The sequence below is a fragment of the Phasianus colchicus genome, chromosome 5, assembly GCF_987193195.1.
Source record: "Phasianus colchicus chromosome 5, bPhaCol1.hap1.1, whole genome shotgun sequence".
In the NCBI taxonomy this organism is placed as follows: domain Eukaryota; kingdom Metazoa; phylum Chordata; class Aves; order Galliformes; family Phasianidae; genus Phasianus; species Phasianus colchicus.
The window spans coordinates 50918470-50935938 of record NC_143440.1 but is presented as its reverse complement, the minus strand read 5'-3'; the positions used below and the strand labels follow the sequence as shown (position 1 = coordinate 50935938).

The 17469-nt window shown below is 48.3% G+C and overlaps 1 protein-coding gene across 1 annotated transcript in view; it reads right to left on the bottom strand.

The window, feature by feature from the left end:
- RCOR1 (REST corepressor 1) overlaps nucleotides 1-16383 on the bottom strand; it is an 82989-nt gene extending 66606 nt beyond the window's left edge. Inside the window, exons 1-3 of the mRNA XM_031592965.2 lie at nucleotides 16303-16383; nucleotides 15814-15996; nucleotides 15681-15740 (exon numbers count right to left, since the gene is read on the bottom strand). Of these exons, the coding sequence (XP_031448825.2) occupies nucleotides 15681-15740; nucleotides 15814-15996; nucleotides 16303-16351 (292 nt within the window). The 5' untranslated portion in view covers nucleotides 16352-16383. The remainder of the gene's footprint in view (nucleotides 1-15680; nucleotides 15741-15813; nucleotides 15997-16302) is intronic.
- Between the last annotated feature and the right edge of the window lie 1086 nt (nucleotides 16384-17469).

The following is a 17469-nucleotide window of genomic DNA, read 5'->3' as shown; positions in this document are numbered from 1 at the left end:
GAGGAAGGGGAGGAAATATCACCATATCTGCATACCAAGCTAAAACAGTCTCAACTAGTTTCTCATTCATCTAAGCCCAACCTACACTGCATAAGCATTAAGAGGGGTGACCCAGCTAGGGGCTAACAGAAAAAGATCCACAAGAACTCAATTAAGAGTCAGCTATGAAGAACAGACGTGCAGAACAGAGGCGTTACTCACCTTAGTACCTGGATTAATTGTGCACTGAAAGACCTGCCCTAACTATGAATAATGGCTACTTTCCCCACTGCACACGAGTGTCCCATGATTCCCTATGAGGAGAGAGGTACCAAAAGCCATGAACTCTGAAGGCAAGAGAACCCATTTTCTCTAATCCCAACACAAGTTTATAATCCTACAGTCCAAAGCCTCAAACAACTGAAAAAGGGAAAGCAAATTATTTTTCTCCCCTCAATGTCCCACCTTCTCCCTTTATTACATTTCTAAGCACTGGAAGGAAATGATCAACCAGCTTCAGTGGTCAAACGAGCCCCCAAGCCCTTTAGACACTGCCACAAAATCCCAGTGTCCTACGTGCTTTTTCCCCTATCGTTGCCAATTAGTCAGACAACCACACAGAACAGCCATTTCTGGTGAGCTGACAGCTTCCCTCATCCAGCCCTTTTCAGGGTCTGTCCACGATCATTATTTCATCCCCTTGCTCGCTTCACTAACTCTAGCTCAGCTTGGCTACAGCCAAAAACTTACTTTACTCTATTCAGAAGCTCTATTCCTATCACCTCCAAAGTTCACTGGCACTTCTGATTCACTCAGTTGTGGTTACATGAAGATGGCTCACTGCAATGCAAGCTAAATGGCCACTTGAACACCTGCTTTGACAAGATCTTTGTCACCCTAGTTGTTTGACATGGACACATCTGTGAAATAACAGAGCATAACAGTACTGTGATCCAAGTAGGACAGGGATCTTGTGCCTAACAATGCTAGCATAAAGTGCCTACTCTTAAAGAAGAGTGCCCTGGTTATGCCTAGCCAAATTAAGCATCAGCATAACCACCTGTTGCAGAAAGAACACCAAGGAGCAGAAGAGGCTCATGCAATGAATGCACCACACTAGCATGGCACATGAGCGATTGCTGTGTTACTCGTTTTTCAGAGCAGGAGGTTGAGTCATTGCATGGAATGAGGCATAGGAATTGGCATGACCTAGGTGATCACTTTAGGCAGGCCCCATTCCAGCCTCACAGAGCTCCAGGAGTACAGGTACAGACTATTTCCACACCTGAAAGAGATACTGCGTTCTGTGCAACTCAGGGATGAGGCAGCAGCTGTAGCATACAGACAGGCAAAGGAGTCTGGAGAAAGAAGAGGTTGGAGGTGGAAAGAAAAAGAGTAATAGGGACCCTTTAAGCCAAACAAATGTTTAGGTAAGAAGCTGTATGGACTAAAGTACATAAAGATAGAAGAACAAGACCTGTCCTACTCACCTGAAGAGACAGGACTGGAGGAGATCCATTCAAAGGTGAATTTAGACACCTGACCCTGCAGAGCACAGGCCTTGCATCTCTGCTTAGCCAAGCGCTGTGCCAAGGGCCAGCTGGCACAGTGCTCGCCATTCAGCTCTGCCTGCAGCTGGCTGCCATGTGCTCTGCAGAGCCAGCGGCCATTTGGCTCCCTCACGGCCTGCTGCAGCACAAGGAACTACACAAAAGGTCCCTGCACCCCATTGGAGATACAAAGGAACGCTGCCTGGCTTCAGAACAGCAGAGGAATGCACACTGCCAGGACAGCTGAACTGCTTGTGTGCGACCCCCTGCACACCTTTATCACAGGTCATGGCAAGACAGTCATCATCTCCATGGTGACCACACTGCCAAGCCCAGCTCTGCAGTACTAAGTAACAGTCCACTCTGCAGCCAGCACACTTCAGCAAGGTCATCAACTACAGCAGCCTTTGACTAGTGAGATGCTGTCATGAACATAGCTTCCCTTCCACCACTCCCACCTCTCCAGTTCACATCTCCTGTCTCAGAAATACATCTCAAGATTGTGTTGTCCAAAGGGCAAGAAGGTTAGATTTACACCCACCTGAGCTGGCAACTACCTATTTAATCTACCAAACAACAAAAGAACGGGAACACAAAATACCTTTCAAAGAGAACATTGAGAGCATGAGACTTTATTTAAAAGGATTTTTCCACTGCCACCTTTCCATCCTTCTGTGCCGGTTCTCCTCTTCTTGCCCCCTCCTAAAACACTTGCAAGGTTAGCAGAGCTGGAAGCTGTGCCCCTCTTGCATCTTCCCTGATTCCCCCCTCCCTACAGCCAGCCTCCAAGACTACAGAGCCTTGCCAAAATGCAAGGAGATGGAACACATTCTTGTTGTCAAATCTGCTTGTCCTTTTAACATATGGCATACAGAGCTTTGTTTCATCTCAAACTCAAAGCAACAAAGTTTAGCAGCCAGCTCTCATTATAGTATCTATATAGATTGAAAAATACTGGAAAATACTTTTTAAAAAGGCAGCAGAAGGACAGAAGTTTCATACAACCTGGAAGCAATTCTGCCATTTGTTTAAAGCTTTCTAGTAACAGAACATGGCCTTTGAATTAACATTTCATTTCAAACCACTTTAAAAACGTGATCGCACTGTGACTGTTGTGCACTCATGGATATTTCAGTTGGAAAAAAAAATCTGGATACATATGTTCCCTAGTCAGCGTTCAATGACTCCCTAAAACCAAGGACAAAAATCCCAAAGGAATCAAGAGATGTTTTTAATTACTATTACACTGTTGATGAGAAGCAGACAGCAACTCTCAACTCAATTTCCCACATGCCAGGTACTGTATAACTCACCAGAATACAGCAAATGCCCAAACCAAGCTTTTGTATTTTGACCATACCAAGCCTGTACACAGTTATTAACCAAACGGGGTGGAAATGATACAATAGGGCGATCCCACTGAAATTTGCTAGAACCACCATTTCTAAAAACACCCCCATCTCCATTCCCACCAGAGGGGCAGAGATCAGTGACATACAGCTCTGCTCAAGAAACCCCACAGGTAAGTCTCAGCCAGATCTTGACTGCAATTTCACTTAGTCAGAAAGGGAACGACAATTAAAAATATTGCGCCCAAGAAGATATGGAAAGATGGATTTATTTTGAAGGTAGCATCCGCACCAAATCCATTTCTACCAAGAGAACAGCTACTTAGAACATTTTGTTCAAACTGAAAAATTTCCAGCCCTTTGATTACAAAGGCAACCTGCCAAGTGAGAGTATAAAATTAGCACATTAGTGCAGTAGTGTCTTCCTTAGTCTGAAGACAGCATCGGTGTCTCAACTGCATGCCACAGCTCCACATGGGTAAAACTGAGCTAAGACAAACTAGATTCATTCTTTCCTGCTCCAGAGGCTCAGCGTCACTTGAAGAGCAGTTAAATACAGATATCAAGCCAGTTTAGACTAGATATTAGGAAGAAATTCTTTACTGTGGCTGTGGTCAGACACTGGAACAGGCTGCCCCAGTGAGGTTGTGGATGCCCCCTCCCTGGAGGGGCTCAAGGCCAGGCTGGATGGGGCTTTGAGCAATCTGGCCTAGAGGGAGGTGTCCCTGTCTACAGTGGGTGCTTGGAACTAGATGTTCTTAAAGGTCCCTTCCAACCCAAACCATTCTATGATTCTGTGATTTTTTTTTTCTACTGATGAAAAAAAGCAAGAACTGAGCAGCAATAAGGCAAACCTAGCACACAAGGAGAACCTCCTCAGCAGCCAACCAACAGCACAGTAAGCGAGCAGCACCCAACCATTCTTTCCCTTGATGCTGCATGGTGTATTGCAGCACAGGTGTTTCCCACTATGGCTTCTAAGCACTGAGCCAATTTTTAAAACCCTGGTTACAACTGCTGCTCACTTCAGAAATGTAAGCTATTTTTAAGACACATCATCAAAAACGGTTAAATGCAGCCTTTTTCCTTTCATTCTCATGCTTGACAAACAATTCAGCAGGCATCTATCCGCCTTAAGAATGGTCTAGGAGTGCATCTGCCCCAAGCTTGGTCCAAGCTCCAGCAAGTTAAACATGCTGCCTTTTTTTTTTATATATATATATAGACAGTATGTAGTCACTGGAAAGGTGTCTCCTGCTCAGCTCTTCCACAGGAGCTCATTACACCTACTCCCACCCTCTGCCACAGCAGACACCAAAATCATTTAGCAAGCAGTGCTGCTGCACCCAGTAGTTCCCTTGTCTCCAGCTGCCACAAAAGGACACGCTGCTGCTCAGCAGGCATTGCTCTGGGCAAAAAGGCAGCTGCCGGCAGAAGTGATAACCAGACAGAGCAGCATTCCTCCCAGCTGAGCTGGAGACTTTGGTTTGAAGAGAAGGCTGGAGTCCGGTCCCACAGCCTTTTTGCAAGGACTTAGAAAAGAGGATGTGAAACAGTCCCTTCCCTGCAAGTTTCAGAGCAATGAGGACTGTTGCCAAGCCTAATTCCCCCAACGCCTCATTGATTTCCTTGAACTTTAAAAATATTTTTACTAAGGGTTTACAAAGTTTTGCATTTATTTCTCCCTTATATTCCAAAACAGCCTCAGCAAGACTGCTGCAATAAAAAACACGATTTGCCTAACTTAACTACTTGCACACAGGCTTCATGCAGCTCGAGCACTCACACAGCTACTCCAGCACACACCTGCTCTCTCAAACAAAAACAGCCCATCTCAAGCTACCACAGCTCTGCTCCTAGACCAGCACACAATGCTGCTCAGTCACTACCGGCACCACAGCACCAGCTATGCACACTTACAGCACCAGCTCCAACCGCCTCTGCTTCAGTGCCAAAGGAAAAGTGTGATTTGTTACCCGAATACACAACCAGACACCCTTGCCAATTTGCAGGACGTTGGCAGGATGGCAGGATTTGTGCCTGTCCTGGCTGCACTGTAAGGACAGTATCTGTACCACATGTGCAGGACAGCTTCCTGCCTCACTTGAAGGTGCCTGAGAAAATAAAGCAATCCCACGCACTCCCTCTCCAAACCAAATTTCAGAGGAGAGCACCTTCAGAACTAAATCTACAGAACCAGAAACCCACCCAAAATACATTAGGAATTAAAGCACAGTGTGGCACTTTCCCAGAGAGCAGCCCTGCTCCTCAGAGGCAGCACACACAGAAGGAAGCAATTTGCCAAGCAACTCAGATCTCAGGCTGGAAGCCAGAGGACAGCTCTGAAAAACCTTCCCTCTGCCACCAAGCTCCCACCAGCAAGCCTCTCCCCCGAGTCATTCAATATTTGCACAAAGCTCACCAGGAGAAGGGAGGCAATGGGAACACCAGATGAGATCCAGCTGTTCTCCTCCCCCAGCACCACCAAGCTCAACACATCCAAAGCTGAGCCTTGCAACCAAGCCAATAGAAGAAAAAGAAAGTACTACAGAGCACTTGCCCACCCTGTCACAACCCTGGGCTCTCGGGTGGTGCTCTCCCACCATCCTAAGGCTCAGTTATTCACTCAAGTGATAAGAGGGAACTTCAGAGAACAACGCTGATATAGAGAAGGTGCCTCAGGAAGTGACAGAGCACACGGTAAGAGGTCTTGGGAACACAGAGAGCAGAAATCAGAGTAGGGCTGGGCTGACAACAAGGTGGACAGATAGGATCTGCAAGTTGTACACTAGTTGTAATGGAAGTGGGAGAACCACAAACAGCAACTTGGGGATGAAAAAAGTTGGAGGCATATTAAAGGAAAGAAACCTTCTAAATGAGTTGACTACAAAAATATTTGGGTACAAACCATGCAACCATTTTTCAGCCTCAAAAGCAAGTAATTTCTGGAAGGACAGGCTAGGACGATTGTAGTCTGTTCAAGTGGTCAAAGGGAAAATGGGCAGTAGTGAGCCACAGTGTGAAGGGGGAAAACAACTTCAAAGCAGTTGCTGGGGGAGGTTAAATTAGGTAAGAGTGTATTTTCCTAAGAAAAAGAGCAGGTGGTAATTGGGAGCATCTCTATAGATGGCCTTATTCCAACAAGACTGACAGTTACTGCACAGCAAATGTTTATAAAATAAAAAGGTCCATTTAAACCAGTAGCCATAGCAGAACCAATTACTGCTTGGGTACAGGGAGCCAACAGGTGCAGAGACAAAGGCACACTGCAGTTCAGTCCTCAAGGAGCATGAGGCCCAGCTCTCCTTAGAGGTTGAGTCTGCAGTCCCTTTCAGGTCCCTATAATTTACCATACATCCTTTGTCAGGCATCAACTACAAAAATAACGCGAGGGAATGCTGCCCTTGTTTATTAAACAGGATGAGCCAAAACACAAGCTGAGTTACCAGAAGTGCCCAAGCTAAAAGGTCTAACCCAGCTCACCCAACACATGCTGGCACCTGGGCTAACACAGTCTGCAACAGCATTTTGAGTTCATAAGGTGTCTATCTTGACTTAGCCATAATTTTAAGGTTTTACAGCCAGAGTTTAGAAGCAATCTTGTGATATTTTAAGCCTGTGACCTTTGTTTAGAGCATACGTCACTTTTAGCAGTATCTATTTTAATGCAGGCCACAGCTTTTAGACTGTATGAGCCACGCAACAGTTCTGCATGGGACGACACATTGCTTTACCTTGCAGCACTTTGTTCTTTAAAGAAACACTGGACAAAAACTGACCTGCTAGAACTCTGCCCCATCCCTTCCCTCTTCTCAGCAAGCCACTGTGTCTCTGTTAACAGGTATCCAGGACAGGTTTCCGGAAGGGCTGGCTGGTGCCAGTGAACCCTGCCATCACAGGTTTGATCCTGTCCATTCAAAGATGAAGACAAAATGTGGGGAGCATCGAGCTGCCTTCCCTCCACAGGAGGTGGAATACCAGAAGTGGTTTATTGTTGCTGTTAAGACTACTTAATCCCCACATCGAGCTGGGTCTGCCTAGCAACAAGTTGAAGTTTTAAACTTGTGTCATCCTCCCTGTGTTCCCATGGCTACTGCCGTGCACAGCGCCTGGTGGCTGCAGAGGGTCTCACCGGGGCACCTTTGGGATTCACAGACAGAGAATAGCACCAAAGCAGCAGTAATGCTGCACCTGGCACATCCTCACAGGGACAGAGGGCTGTCAGAAAGGGAACAGATGCCTGCTGGCACCTTCAGATCGTATGCGGTGAGTGGCACCACAAGGTGGGATTACAGATCCAGCACTTTCAGCTTCTTACACAGCTGTTAGCAACCAAAGCACAGAACAATGCAACTCCAGCAAACGGCTGTATGGTATGTGGGAAAGATAGCTCTTAACACAATCAAAATGGGGAGGAAAAAAAAAAAAAGCAACCCTCCCCCCAGTACACACCCGAAACTCAAAATGATGCTGTTAACAAGAGCAGAGGCACAAACAGGGGCACCCTCAACAAAAAGGGTGGAGAAGAAACAGAAATGCTCCCCATTTCAATGCAAGCTTTAAGTAAAGAGTTACTTCTGAAACAATGCTGTTATGTAAACCAGACTTTCCCAGTCCTGGCTTCCCAGTTGAAAAGGAAAGACCATTTCTGACACAGCAGCGGTTCTTCCAAACCTTTGGCCATTTGCAGCCCCTCTGCTGGGGCTCTCACCATGAAACAGCTAACAGGGGAGGCTGAACATTAAGCAAGTATCAGTTTTGTTTGTACGTGTTACTTGGGGGTTCCGAACCCAGAAGCCAAAGGTATGATTCCACATTTGTCAAGCAGTGCTTTCACATGAGGGTTAAGCAGTCTGACAAGTCACCAATTCCAAGTCATGTACACTGGTAATTATTTTCAATACCCAACTTACAAATGGAAATAGTTACATAAGATAAAGCCCAATCTGATGAGACATCTACTTGTCTGAAAGTGCACATGATGGGCTACCACAGATACCTACAGACAGCAGGTCTGCAACAGACAGCTGCATGGTTCTATCCCTCCCATTCGAAAGCTACACCACAAGCCTTAGGCTCTCTCCAGATGATTGAGAGATTTATTCACAAAATCCATTCAGCCTTAGAGTACAGAAATAAGGCAGGTAGCAAGGAAGTTGAATTAACTTTGAGGCCAAAATGATTTTTCCTGCTGTCTCTGATGGATGGGGGAGCATTCTTCTAGAGATACACAGTTAAACACATGCACAGAATACCTGGGGAACCCTGCTGATGGCCCCCAGAGGGACCTGCACAACTGAAAGATGGTGCTGAAGGGGGAAGCATAGAGAACAATTTCCTTCTAAGAGGGGATTTTTGCCATTTTATCACACTGCTGCAGCCTCCTCCCCCCAGAGAGGCAGCGTTTACCAATACTTCCTTTATGAAGTTCAAAGAGCTAACTGCTGCACAGAGCTGAATTTCTGAAGATACTTGGAAAGGTAAACACACTTGTTTAGTCTAAAACCCTTTAGCAAGAAGTGAAGCCATTTTAGCAAGTTTGACTACAATACTTAAAAGCAGTCACATCAGTCTGTTCTATTTCAAAACAAACTGTAATGGGAGCACAAAAGCAACCCAGTTCTAGAGTATGCTGCCTTCAGTAAGCCATAGCATAGCACATCCTCTTGCACTTTCGAAAAGCAAAATGAAGTCAAAACTTCCACGTGGAACTCTAAATTAAATCTTGTGGAGAGAAACCTAATCTAAGATTCCTTATAAAAGCATTGTTAAGATCACCCTCAGTTTACTCATCAATTTTGTATTTTGAAGAACTGCATTTCGAACTCTTCTTTTGAGATTAAACACTTAAGAACATGGCATTGCTCATCATGTCACACAGCCAAATCAGAGCCTCGAAAGAGAAGGTCCTCCAGCACACAGTGGTACAGACTTCCTAGGAAGTAAGCACACTTTTTCTGCCACCACAAAGTTTTCTCTCTGTTTCAGTCTCCAGCCTCACCAATGGGATCAGTCAGTGCTTTTCCACTGCCTTTGACTTACAGTGGCCACGGTGAGTCGTTATCATAACCAGCTGTTGTTGTATCTGAGGAAAGTGGAGACACAAAGTACCATGGATCTGAGGAGCCATTACTCGGATTTACCTGCCTAGTTCACAATGAAGTTTATTAAAGTTGCAATACAGGTTAAAAAAAATACATACAGATGTCTAACAATGCATTGTCATTTATAGCACATTGAATGTATGTGACAGAACTAGAGCCCACTGTAAGCCGCATTATACAGTGCACCTTGATCACAGAGGCAAAGATTTCTGAGCTAATTATAATGACTAATCAGAGGGAGCTCTAAGCTCTCACTTGGCCAAGTCACAGAACTAACCAGGGCTGAAAACAAGAGTTTTAAGAGCAACTCATTAAGCAGCAGGAACCAGCTACGAAGAACAAAGCATTCCCTCTACCTAGTATTAACTCCAGTCCTGCCATTAATACATCTCTCAGTGCATGAGGCAGCTATTACCTCCCCATACAAACACTACATGTGCCAGGCAGGGAAGGAAGCCACAGGCTTTGGCTGCACCAGAGATTTGTTTGTTTACTACAGCATTCAGGTTTGGGAAGGGACTTCCTGTACTATTTGAGGAACAAGAAAGCTCTGAAACCCTGCCTTGGGATGAGGTGAGAAGGGATCTTTGCACCCTTCACAGGACAGGCAGGTGAGGTGAAAGCTAACTGTGGAGCCATGCAGACTACGACATGGTCCCCCTGGGGAAAGAAGCTCAGAGGTAAGAGGTACAGCACCAAATTACAGCTGTGCTCCTGCTAGGGTGCCAGATAAAGATTAAAAATTCTTCAATTTAAGCTCAGCTCTCTTTTCCTTTGTCTCCAGCCTGGATTTAAGTAAATAAATTAAAACAAAAAATAGTGCCAGCATCTATAAGTGACCACCACTTTCCTCACATGGAAGTGGTCAGGCAGCTCCCCCCCCCGCCCCACTCTCCCCTCCTGCCTGCCATGTAACTGTGTGAGCCTCATGTACTGATGAGGAACAAGACTGGCAGAGACATTCCCCCAGCCACAGGCAGGGCTACCAGCACAGCAAGGAGAGACAGGAGCCATCTCCCCTCCCCTGGGGCAGCAGGGACCAGCCTGGCCTTAAGAACCACTTACACCAAGATGGGGTTGAGATAACTGAAAAATCAAGTTCTGTGCAATGGCATTCAACAGGAGCTCCTTGTCTGCTCTGCAGTACAGGGAGTACAAAGAAGCTGTCCTTGTGGCAGGAGCAGGGCAAGACCAATACAGCCCACGATGGAGAAAGGGGCTAAGCAAACTACAACTAGGGGAGGCATCTCCCAGCAAGAAGTTGCAAAGACAAGCCACAGTAGCTAAATCTTTCACAGGGGGGGCAGGAGAGAACAAGGTCAACTAGAATTTAAAACACTTAATACCATCTAAAATCTCAAGTTAGGAAGTAGGAAGTTATGTTGTAACAAAGCTTAAGGGTTTTAGGTGCACATTCTTCTCCAAACAGACCCACAATCTAATCACGTTCTCCAGAATTCATAGGGCTCTCCCCTTTTCCAAAAGCCCAACCACCTCATTTCCAAGCATATATACAAAGTGGGAAAACACTGTTTTTGGGGATCGTGCAAGTCTCCTCAGGTAACAGTGAAAGGATCAAGACACAACAGGTTTGATCAAGAAACTACATGGCCTCTGGTCAGCCCAAACACACTGGTCATTAGTATATTTTTGTTTGGTATTTCTGATTAGATCAAACATCCTCATTAATCTCTCTTCTTTCCCAAACACTCTGCTGCTAACTAAGGGAGTTCCTGCCTGTTGTGTTTAAGGCAAAGCCATTTGAGGAAATGAGATAGCCTTCCAGGATACCAGTATTTCCAGTAGCAGGAGCGTGGTTGCGCCTTTTCCACTTGCTTAGATGTCGATCCCAACATCACTTAAAGAGCACACTATTTTTCTGCTTCTTGTTCTGATGAGTCCACTTATCTAAACACTATTTTCTCTTACAGTTACTGGGTGCTCAGTCTATTTGCAAACTATTAAGACTGTTAGGTACAGGACTAACAGTTTTATTTGCAAACAAAGAAACAGAACAAGCTGGCTGGGAGCTGGGCTTGCCAAGTGCAAGTCATATGGGGCCTTTTAACAATCCCTTGTTAAATGAGTGGCAGTCCCTGTTGTGTAGCCCAATAGGTGCCCCTGCAGCCATGACTCAGCTGCACCTTTCTGGATAATCCTGCCAAGTAGCTGAAGACACAACCTAACCCCTACAACAAAGAAAGAAATACAGCTATTCTAAAGGTGTCAACCATCTAGGGGCTGGTCCACTGTAACCTTCCACCTCTGATCCCAAACAGAGGGAGGGTGGCCATGCTTACAGCTAGAGCTGGATGAATGCATCCCAACTCCCCCCAGGCACCTCCCTCTACAGGACACAGCACCACCACCACCACTTCCCTACCAGCACTCTGATCAGAGGCAGCAGACAGCATTTCTCTCCTTCTCAGCTAACTGCATTAACACTTTCTGACTGCTAGAAACAAAAACCTTTGTTTGAAGGTTTTTTGGGTGTTACCCATCCCCCCCCCCCTTCTTCTTTTTGCAACACTGAAACAGCATAGTCTCGGCTGTGAAAGAAAGCAAGAAGATACCAACTGGTTGCACAGGAGCATGCAGTACAGCTAACAGTGTGGGACAGAAAACAAGATCCTCAAGGATTCCACCGATGTGTGGCAGTGAGCACCTTCCAGTAGGCACCTAGGTCTGGAAGTACGATAGCATATTTCCTCCCACTGTTTAAACTGACAAAGAAATAACAGGAAGAGATCAGTACTGGAAACAAGTCGCTGAAGACACAGCTCAACTTTGGATCTGTACAACAGGACAGTGTTGAACTGAATCAGCTTTTCCTCATCTATTTCTACTTTCCAAAGATGACTGGCAAAAATGATATTCAAAGACACACAATGTGATGGCAGTAAAAAATGAAGTTATGAGGAAGAAAGAAATATAAAGTTGTAGTGCTCTAAAGAAGAAAAAAGTGCTGATCTGCCCTCCAACACACACCACAATATGGAACAGATCACTTCCTAAAGGGAGAGGCTTAACACTCCTCAAAATTATTCAAGCTTTCATCTTCCTTTGTATTCCCTGTCTGAGTTAAAGCACTCACTAATGTTTTCTTCCTCCTATTTTCAATACTTCAGCAGTAAGGACATATAAATTAATAAGCAACAAGTAAAATGGTCAAGTACAGTATTAGTATTTCCCCATATGAAAGATTTTTTATTTAGCTTTAGGATATGCAATGTTTCCTGCCACCGAGTTTTTCCATTAATAGGACACGTGGGTTTCATATATATAGATTAAAAGAACCATAATAGTTTTCTGTCCTCAAAATCCTCAGTGTCTCAGATGGAGAACTCGCAAGAAATGCTGACTTGGTGATAACAGCCTTTGTTCAACATACACGATTTTCAGGTGGAAGTCAAATATTTGACTATGAACTCTAATAAGAGAAGGCACAGGAGAGGTGACAGCAAATTTTCATGTTATGTTTGTGAAACAGAATCCAGACAGGGAAACACAGCTGAAGTACAAATTTTACTGATCCTAGCAAGCTCTGGCATAGTATTTTCAGCCCAGAAGTTTGCCTGTTCTCCTCCCTGGTTACATCAGCTCATCAAATACGAATGCTACTTTTGCACAAGCCTCACTGTTAGTGAACAACTACTCTATTACCAATGGTAACAGAGTTGTAAGTCCTACACTACAGGAAACAGGGTGACTTGTTTTTGAGAGAACTAGAGAAGCAGGGATCGGTGCAGCAAGAACTGTTTCCAAAGTAAGGGCGGCCTGGGACAGGAAAGAAGGCAGGCAGCGAGGAAGCCCTAGGCCCTGCCAGCACCAGAGCAGGCCCTGCCACCTCAAAAGGGGCAGCTGAGGGGCTACGAGCCAGGCTGCCAGCTTCATGCACCCGCAGCCCCTCCCTGGCCACACAGGGCATTAAAAACTTGCTGGGTTTAAGAAAAAAAGAAACACAAAGAAAAAGTCCTTCATCATTTTCCCTGCACTCTGCTCCAGCAAGAGACAACCACTGTCCTCCACACCGAAAGGTCCTGGGCAACCATTCTTGTGTGAACCCAGACAAGAACTGTGGAAACACTCCACTTTCAGCCCCTTCAGCTCAGTACTTTTGCATTGCAGGTATTAAATTCATGAGGCCCGAACTGGCATCCCACCACAGCCTCACCCCCTTCTCTGTACTCCAGCCATAGCCTTGCCTACCTCTCTGCACCCCCTGGCCTCACACAAAGATTTCAAGAAAGCTTTCCTCATTTCCCTGCTCTTTGCCACAGCTACCTTGTGGCTCAGAAATAAACAGAATGAAATGCTTTCTCTGCCCTTATGCATGGGGACAGAGGAACATCCACGTAAGAATGGTAATGTAAGAGTCAGCACTACAAATACACTTCAGTCTAACCAAAGTTATAATTGAACATTAAATTCAGTGTGTGTCTCTCTTTATATATATAGAGAGACACACACACACCCCCTAATCTATGCCATGTTTCACCTCACACACAGCTGGAGCAGCATGAGCCCTGTGCATCTTATCACTAGACAATCTGAAGGTGAAAGCCACCAGGACTCCACACCAAGTAACCTTCAAATTTTAGCATCTTTCGGTCAACCAGTCCCTAACTTTCCTACCAAGAAACAGATACAGTGTCTTCGTGCTCTGATAACACCGTTCCACTCATTTAACTTCAAAATTATCAGCAAGATGGGACAGTTTCATTGAAAGGGTCTCTGTGCAGTGTATTCAGACATGCTTAGGGTTTCTTTCAGGCTTATTTAGGATCTGCTTTCCTAAAAATAGTGAGAAAGAGGCACATCCATAAGCATACCACAGCCATTTAGCTTTGAGGACTGAGAAGTCACAGAATTCAGGGAATAATTCAATAAAAAATTAATCCTGAGTAATTTGCCAGGCAACACTGGCATCAGTACACGAGCAGACAAAAGTTCACCTGAAACTTGCTAACTGCAAAGTATACTTTTTTAAAAAGAAAAAGGAAAAAAAAAAAAAGGAAAAAAAAAAGGGGGGGGGAGGGGGAGAGGGAAGGAAGTAAAGAAAGGATGCAGTGCCCATTCAGGTCACTAGAAAACTGCTTATGCACTCAAGGTGGATGTACTTAAGGCTTGCTGCCCACTGTGCAGCCAAACCAGCATGCCTGCTGAAGCTGTGCTGAGGTGTATTTACTCAGAAAAAAGGTGGTTTCTCCACATCACACACTCCCCCACCCTTTCACTACACAAAGTGAAGAAAGTAATAACCTATGCATAGGTCACAGCACATCTAAAAGTTACAATCAGAACAATGTATAACTGAACACATAATAGAGAGGAAGAAGCATGCTGTATTTCCCCCCCCCACCCCCCAACCCCCACCTATTATGTTAAAGAAATGAATTGCACAAAAGAACATCATTTACGGGGGTGACCGAAAAGCCCAAGTATTGTTGCAATACCTGGCTGATAGCCAGCACGACGTGCGCGGTGCGCGGTGCGTTACAGTGATGCTGCATTTGACCTACAGAGTGAAAAACCGTGTCAACTGCCGCTAACTACCAACACCCACACAGCTTCTCCTCCTCCTCCTGGTCCAGCAGCCATGGAGCTCCCATGTGCCCAGAGCTTACATCGGGTTTTGTGAGAAACACAGGGAAAGGAACGGGGAAGAAGCATACTGTAAATCGATAGAAGTAATGCCGAAGTTGAGAAAGGAAAAAAAAAAAAAAAAAAAACACATTCACCTCCAGAGAGTGCTAACAGTTAAAATAGACATATATGTGCCACATAATAATAAAAGGGCATCCAACGTATTAGCAGGCAGCACGAGGGCGTCCAGGAGGAACGCTCCTCCCAAACGCACACAATAGTTGCTGTCAGGGCTACTCGATCAGGAGCCACCACAGCTTTCCAAATCCTTCTTTTTGTTTTAAGAGAGAGGGACGGCGGATTGCATTAAGTTTGGGCAAGGTGAGGGACAACTCCAAACGCGAGGTCTCCAGATGGAAGGAGGGTTTTGGTAGCCTCAGCCCAGGTCACAAAGGAACAATGCAACAAAATTCGCTTACATTTCAAACTAAGGAGGTCACCAGGCTGTCTTTATGCGCCCAGATACAGCCGAGATGCATCACCAGTGCCGTGCAGCCAGCACCTGCCTCTCCGTACAGCCACAATTCCTTTGTCTGCTCAAAATTTGCTCTCCTACCACTTTAAATTAGCTTACAAAGCGCTGCAGCAGAATAGCTGGAATGTGAAATATTTCTGGGGGGGAAGTCAGAGGGCTTCATGGAAAGAAAGAGGAAAAAATAATAATAATAAAAATTTAAAAAAATATGGACCGAGATAGGTACAAAGGCATTCATAAGTTGGTAGAACACACGAGTCTGGGAAGGGAGAAGAAAAAAAAAAGGGGGGGGTTGGGGGGGGGGGGGGGGGAGGTGGTTAGCCAACTGCCATCTCCCGGCCGGCAGCCTCCCGCTCCCGGTGCCGCCCGCAAAGCGCCCTCCGGAAAGCATCGGGCTCCGTCCTCGCACCGCGGCTCCGGGCAGCGGGTCGGTGCCCCGGGAAAGGCCGAGGGTCAGCCCACGCGGGGTGCGATCGCGGGGGAAGACGGGGGGGGAGTGGGGGGGGGGGAACCGCGCGGGGACACCGGGGGCTGCCACCCTCCCGCCCTCGCCCAAGTTCCGCCCCCAACGACTCACCGGGGTCGAACTCGGGGACCACCGCCTGGTACTGCGGGCCGACCCTCATGCCGCCGCCGGCTGCGGAGCAGAGAGAGCGTTACCGCGTGCGCCGCGCCCGCCGCCCGCCGCCCGCCGGCCCCGCCGCGCTCACCGTGCTCTTCATCGCTGGAGGAGCCCGAGCTGCCCTCCTCCCAGGAGTTGCTGCTGCTGTTCCCGTTGGGGGCAGCGGCCAAACTTTTGTTATTCCCGTTATTGTTATGATTCGCGCCGGCGGAGGTATTGTTATTCCTGCCCCGCCGCTTCCCCGACACCTCCGGGCCCTTCTCGATCATGGCTGGCATTTGGGGTGGGGGGAAGGAGAACAACGCGGGGGGAGGGGGGTGAGGGAGGGAGGGGGGGAGAGAGAGGAGTTTAAAAACTGAGGGGGGCGGCGGGCCGGGCCGGGGGGAGGCGCCGCGGGCGGGCGGGCGGGGCGGGCGGCAGCGGGCGGGCGGGAGCCGGGGCGGCGGCGCTACATCCCCCGCCGCGATCGCCCCGAACTTTGAGGCTCATCCCAGCCCTGCGCTGGGACTCCGTTCAACCTGCGTTGCTAGCCCGTCTCTCGGCCCCGCCCACCCGCGCTCCCATTGGCCCAGCCTACATTTTGGGAGGCCATCCCGTTCTCTCATTGGCTGTCGCCCGCCGTCCATCGCCGGGGCCCGGCGCTTCCGTTTGTGAGGTTAGGTGGAGGCGTAGCGCCGGGCCGGGCGCCGTGCGGGATCTCTCCGCCCGCAAGTGCCTCTGGGCTGAGGGCTCCTCACGGAGCGCGGCGGGGGCACGGCGGGCTGCTCGCCGCACGGCGCGGCCCGCAGGGAACGCCACAGGCCGCGGGGCCGCCGCCGGCTCGGCCCGGGAGGAGGGCGCGAAGGGACTACTTTCCCCTCCCCCCCCCCGCGGCGGAAGGTTACGCGTGGTTTGAATGGGTTCTATACAAAGCCCCCGATGCCTGGGCTGGGGGATAGCGGCCGCTGAGGACAGGGGTTCGCCTACGGGGCTCCGCGGGATGGCCGCTGCTCCGCGGGGTGGGGTGGGGTGGGGGGGGGGGGAGAGCACCTCAGCGGTGGGCTGAGGGAGCCTCGAGGGAACCGGGAGCGGCTGAGGGCAGGGAGCAACTTTTGGGGAGCGCCGCCAGGGCGGAGCCCCGGGGTCACCTGACGGAGCGGGGCGGCACCGCGGGCGCCCCCTGGCGGCAGGGCGGGTAGCGGCGCGGCGTGCAGCGAGACGGGTCCGGCTGAGGCTCGGAGCGACAGCCGGCAGCCCGGCCTCCCTTCCCGTCAGGGGCCTTAAGGCTCGTCCCGGGGCCCGCACCCCATTCCCCCCACGTTCCCGTTGCGCTAACAAGGCAAGCAGCCCCGTGGCCGGGGGTCCCGGTGGGGCGCGGGGGATCGGGGCTGCCTCGAAGCGCTGTCCCGGAGCCGCACGTGAGGCCGTGGTGCTGTTGGGCCGCCCACGTGATGCTCCCTAAAATTGGGAACGAGCCCAAGCGAGGCAGCGGAACGAGCGGCCTCAGTACCCGCTTTGTCCTCCTTCCCTGAGTCGCCCAGCGAGGCGCTCCATGCGCTCTGGGCAGCGTTGCCGGGGCCCCGGGGCTGTCCCGGCATTGGGCGCAGCGCACGAACCGCGGGCAGCGCTGGGCCGAGGTGAAACAATACATAATCGTGGAAAGCGGCTTGCGGGGCGTGTCTTTTATTTGGATTTTAACTTCTGTGGCAAGTTGGTTTTTTTTTAATTATTATTATTTTTTTTTTTTATTGGCTCACGTAATTAA